Source organism: Triticum dicoccoides, chromosome 4A (assembly GCF_002162155.2).
Source record: "Triticum dicoccoides isolate Atlit2015 ecotype Zavitan chromosome 4A, WEW_v2.0, whole genome shotgun sequence".
In the NCBI taxonomy this organism is placed as follows: domain Eukaryota; kingdom Viridiplantae; phylum Streptophyta; class Magnoliopsida; order Poales; family Poaceae; genus Triticum; species Triticum dicoccoides.
Window position 1 is genome coordinate 1857747 of NC_041386.1, and position 3686 is coordinate 1861432.

General features: G+C 47.1%; 1 protein-coding gene across 2 annotated transcripts; it reads left to right on the forward strand.

Moving 5' to 3' along the window:
- The first annotated feature begins 217 nt into the window (after nt 1–217).
- On the forward strand, nt 218–3481 carry LOC119284484. Of its 2 annotated transcripts, none has more exons than XM_037563593.1 (7): nt 218–612; nt 1149–1336; nt 1600–1950; nt 2044–2244; nt 2336–2406; nt 2663–2799; nt 2877–3481. In XM_037563593.1, exons 1-7 carry the CDS (start codon nt 288–290, stop codon nt 3185–3187), a joined length of 1584 nt encoding a protein of 527 aa, XP_037419490.1. In that variant the 5' UTR covers nt 218–287; the 3' UTR covers nt 3188–3481. The 2 variants fall into 2 exon arrangements, with proteins under 2 accessions (XP_037419490.1, XP_037419489.1); XM_037563592.1 differs by having other exon boundaries at nt 220–612; nt 2663–2802.
- The last annotated feature ends 205 nt before the right edge of the window (nt 3482–3686 follow it).

Below are 3686 nucleotides of genomic sequence, written 5' to 3' on the forward strand. Positions count from 1 at the left end.
GCACCTCCGAGAGGCTGAGCCGGCATATCATGTTGAGATTTACGAAGTCACCGTAGGCGCCTCGTCGTCGACGGGAACGTCTCAACCACAGGTTGATTCGCGTGGGTGCCAAGACTTGTGACAAAGAACTCTACAAATATTTTTGACCTTCCGTTCCCAGATGGACGGCCAGGATTCGTTCAGGCCACGCCCGTGCTGTTCCTCCCCAGCAGAGAAGCCTCTCGTCCCTTGTCCTTTCTTCTTCCTCCCGCCCGCCCTCCGCCCCCAAACCCCATCCAGGTCCAGCCATGGCGGCCAAGCACCTGCTGTCCCGCGCCCGCCTCCTCCTGACCCGCCACCGCAGCCGCCCCACCATCCTCCCGCCCGCGCTCACCCGCCTCCTCTTCGGCGGGACCACCACCCCCTCCGGGCCGGAGGAGGACGACAAGGCCAGGGCCCGGGCGGCGGCCGTGGCCCTGGACGCCAAGAGGTCCAAGCGGGAGGGTTCGGACGACGACGACGAGGGCGCCGGGCTGCCCTGGACGTCCTGGCGGCCCGACGTGGCCTGGGTGACCAAGGCACTCGAGCCGGCGCTGCAGCTCTACAAGCACTACAACTGGAAGCCATTCGCCTGTAAGCATTTTCTCCTCCATTGATATACCTTTTTGCTGCCTCTGACTGTTCACGACAGATGAGACACATGGATTAGGATTTTATTAGGAAACAGAAATAACCCAGATCTTGCGTGGCTGTTGCTAAAATGTCCCTTTTTCACAGCAAGCCTGAATCTTTTATGGATAATTTTTATCAATTGGTATGCAACCTGCCCCCAAAATCAATCAGGTACTAGGTACTCCCTCCGTCTCAAAATAAGTGTCGCAGACTGGTACTAAATCAGCGACACGTTTTTTTTGGGGGACGGAGGGAGAGTAACTACACTACCACAATTGGGGGATCATCACGTTCCAACGTCGCAATGTTAGGGCAAACGAAACAATTACGCTCATCGTTGCGGTTGCAGACATGACTCGTAGCTCACAACTATTTCGATTGTTAGTCATAACTGAACTGGCTAATTATGTTGTTTTTTTGCAATACAACTTGCTCCAATCAGATTTCTTTAATTAATTAATTGCAAAACTAACATGGTACAATCTCGATGCATGCAGCTGACAACATCCCCGCAAGCACCCGCACTTTTAGCGAGATCATAAGTGACCTCCAGCACAGCAAGGTAAGCATACAGGACTGGAGCCTCAGTGACCTTACTGTCGGCCTCTACCTCATTTACCTTACCCAAGCTTCCGCAAAGAATGCTCAAGCCTTCAAGGGCGTTCAGATTTCCTCCAATAAGAAGGTATGTCCTGCACTGCAGGCTTCCCTTACTTCATATTGTTCTACTCGTCGAAATCTTAATCGACAGACAGGATTATCTCAACAATCGCCACTCTACCCAAGAAGAAGAAGAACATAAAATAATTCAAATCGGTCTATTAATTGTCTGCTCATGATGACCGAATATTATAATTTTAGACTCTACTGTAGACTGTTTATGCTTCTCAAAGATCTTGCACTAGCATGCGCATCTGATAGGGGAGTCACCTCTTTCCCTTTTTTTAGGTTCAAGAACTAATTTATCACCTTGAACTCGCAAAGGGTTGCTATAAGGGCAGTGCCACTGGGCTTGCAAAGCATAGCATGCTCCGGCCGAGGAATGTTTTAAAGTTTGTCAAGGATTCTAGTATTTTCAGACCTGGATATTACATCGGCATCGATCCGCGTGCTAAACTGGTCATCCTTGGGATTCGTGGGACCCATACGGTTTATGACCTTGTCACCGATTTGGTTGCATTAAGCGATAAGAAGGTGTCACCTAAAGGTTTCTCAACACACTTTGGAACATACGAGGCCGCTCGATGGTACCTACGCCATGAGTTGAGCATCATCAAAAAATGTTTGGAAAAACACAAGGTGGGAAATAGCTAGTATTTTAGGCATAATATCTGCATCTTCCTTTCATTTCCTCTGCTTATTTCCTTCTGTAATTTTCTTCAAAGCAAGCAGGACTACAAGTTGCGGTTGGTAGGTCACTCCCTTGGAGGAGCTTCAGCTGCATTGCTTGCTATAATGTTAAGGAAGAAGTCGAAGGAGGAGCTTGGATTTAGTCCCGACATAGTTTCAGCTGTTGGATTTGGAGTCCCGCCCTGTGTATCGAGAGAGATAGCTGAGAGTTGCGCAAGCTATGTCACCACTGTTGTACTGCAGGTTCGTTTCGGGTTTCCGTTGGTAATATAAATCTTGTTTTGGCTGCTTCCCCTGTCTCAACTTTGTAGTTGACATGTCTTCTGTCTTGCAGGATGACATTGTTCCTAGGTTAAGTGCAGCTTCGCTGGCAAGATTGCGAAATGAAATAATTGAAACAGATTGGTAAGCACTGAAACTGAAGTGCAGCAAATGACAAAACATTTTTAGATTAAATGTCAGGAAACTTTCCTCTGAGTAGCACGTGCACAATGAATCTGATGATCATCCTTCTTGCTGGTGATTGAACTTCCTATGGAAATCTCCTTCTTCCCTGTAGCTTATTCGTATGATTAGCAGTTTAGCACTTGAAGTTCTGAAGGTTTAAGACAGGCTTTTGGTTGTATTTGCATACATGTTTCTGAATCATGCTGTTTTGCAGGGCCAAAGTTTTGGAGAAGGAAGATTGGAAGCATATAGTGGATATTGTGACTAATGCTAAGCTAGTTGTTTCGTCCATCCAAGACGTGGCGAACAAACTTGCTGATTACGCCAAAGTTGTAACATCAGCTAGCTCAGGTGGTAAGTCCAAGATAATTTATTATTAGGATTTGTATGTATCTTACTGAATCTGGCGTGGCTCTTGCTTCTGTCAGATGCTGCAAAAGACCCGCCCCGTCTTCAGGGCCCGGCGAAAGTTTTGAAGCCGGACGGCGAAGAGGACGTGTATGTGCCTGAGGATCTCTTCCTCCCGGGGACGCTGTATTACCTCCAGAGGGACGTCGAGAATATAAACGGCGTCGAGGAGGAGTCGTACACGCTCTGGAGAGGGGACGCCGGGGAAAATTTCCAGCGGATACTGTTGTCGGGCAACTTGATGTCTGATCACAAATGTGATAGCATACAGTACGCGCTGAGAGATGTGCTCAAGACCCTGCCTCTCCCTCTGCCTCTGCAGGAGGATTGATGCTACTAAGTTCCAAAGCTTATGTAGGAAAGCGGGTTTCGCAAAAACCGAGTGTTTTGTTGTACAGTTTTAGGTTATGTAAGGGATTGCCAAGAATAACAAAGTGCTAGCAAACTCTCAAGTTGCAGTCCAGAGTTTCTGGTGCTGATCTAGGTGTAGTATACCTCTTCTTTTTTACAAGAGGTATAGTGTAACTCTTGTTTGAAACTTGAGATAAAAGGGTGCTAAGGCAGAATAAGAGTTGCATGGATCCATATCTGTTTTTCCTCTTTAGAACAAAGGTTTTTACTATCTTGAATCAGTATCCTAGGACCCATATAGTCATTGTATCATAAGTCGGTGAAAAATCATATCTACAAGTTCAATTTATTTTGCAAAAATGCATGAATGGTGCCGTCCATGGACTTGAAAAATTAATCTGGTTGCTGGTGAAATCCATGGAGGGTTCAAGCTGGTGAGCAAGGTCTGGTACGCCGTCATCTCCATCGACGGCCCCTCT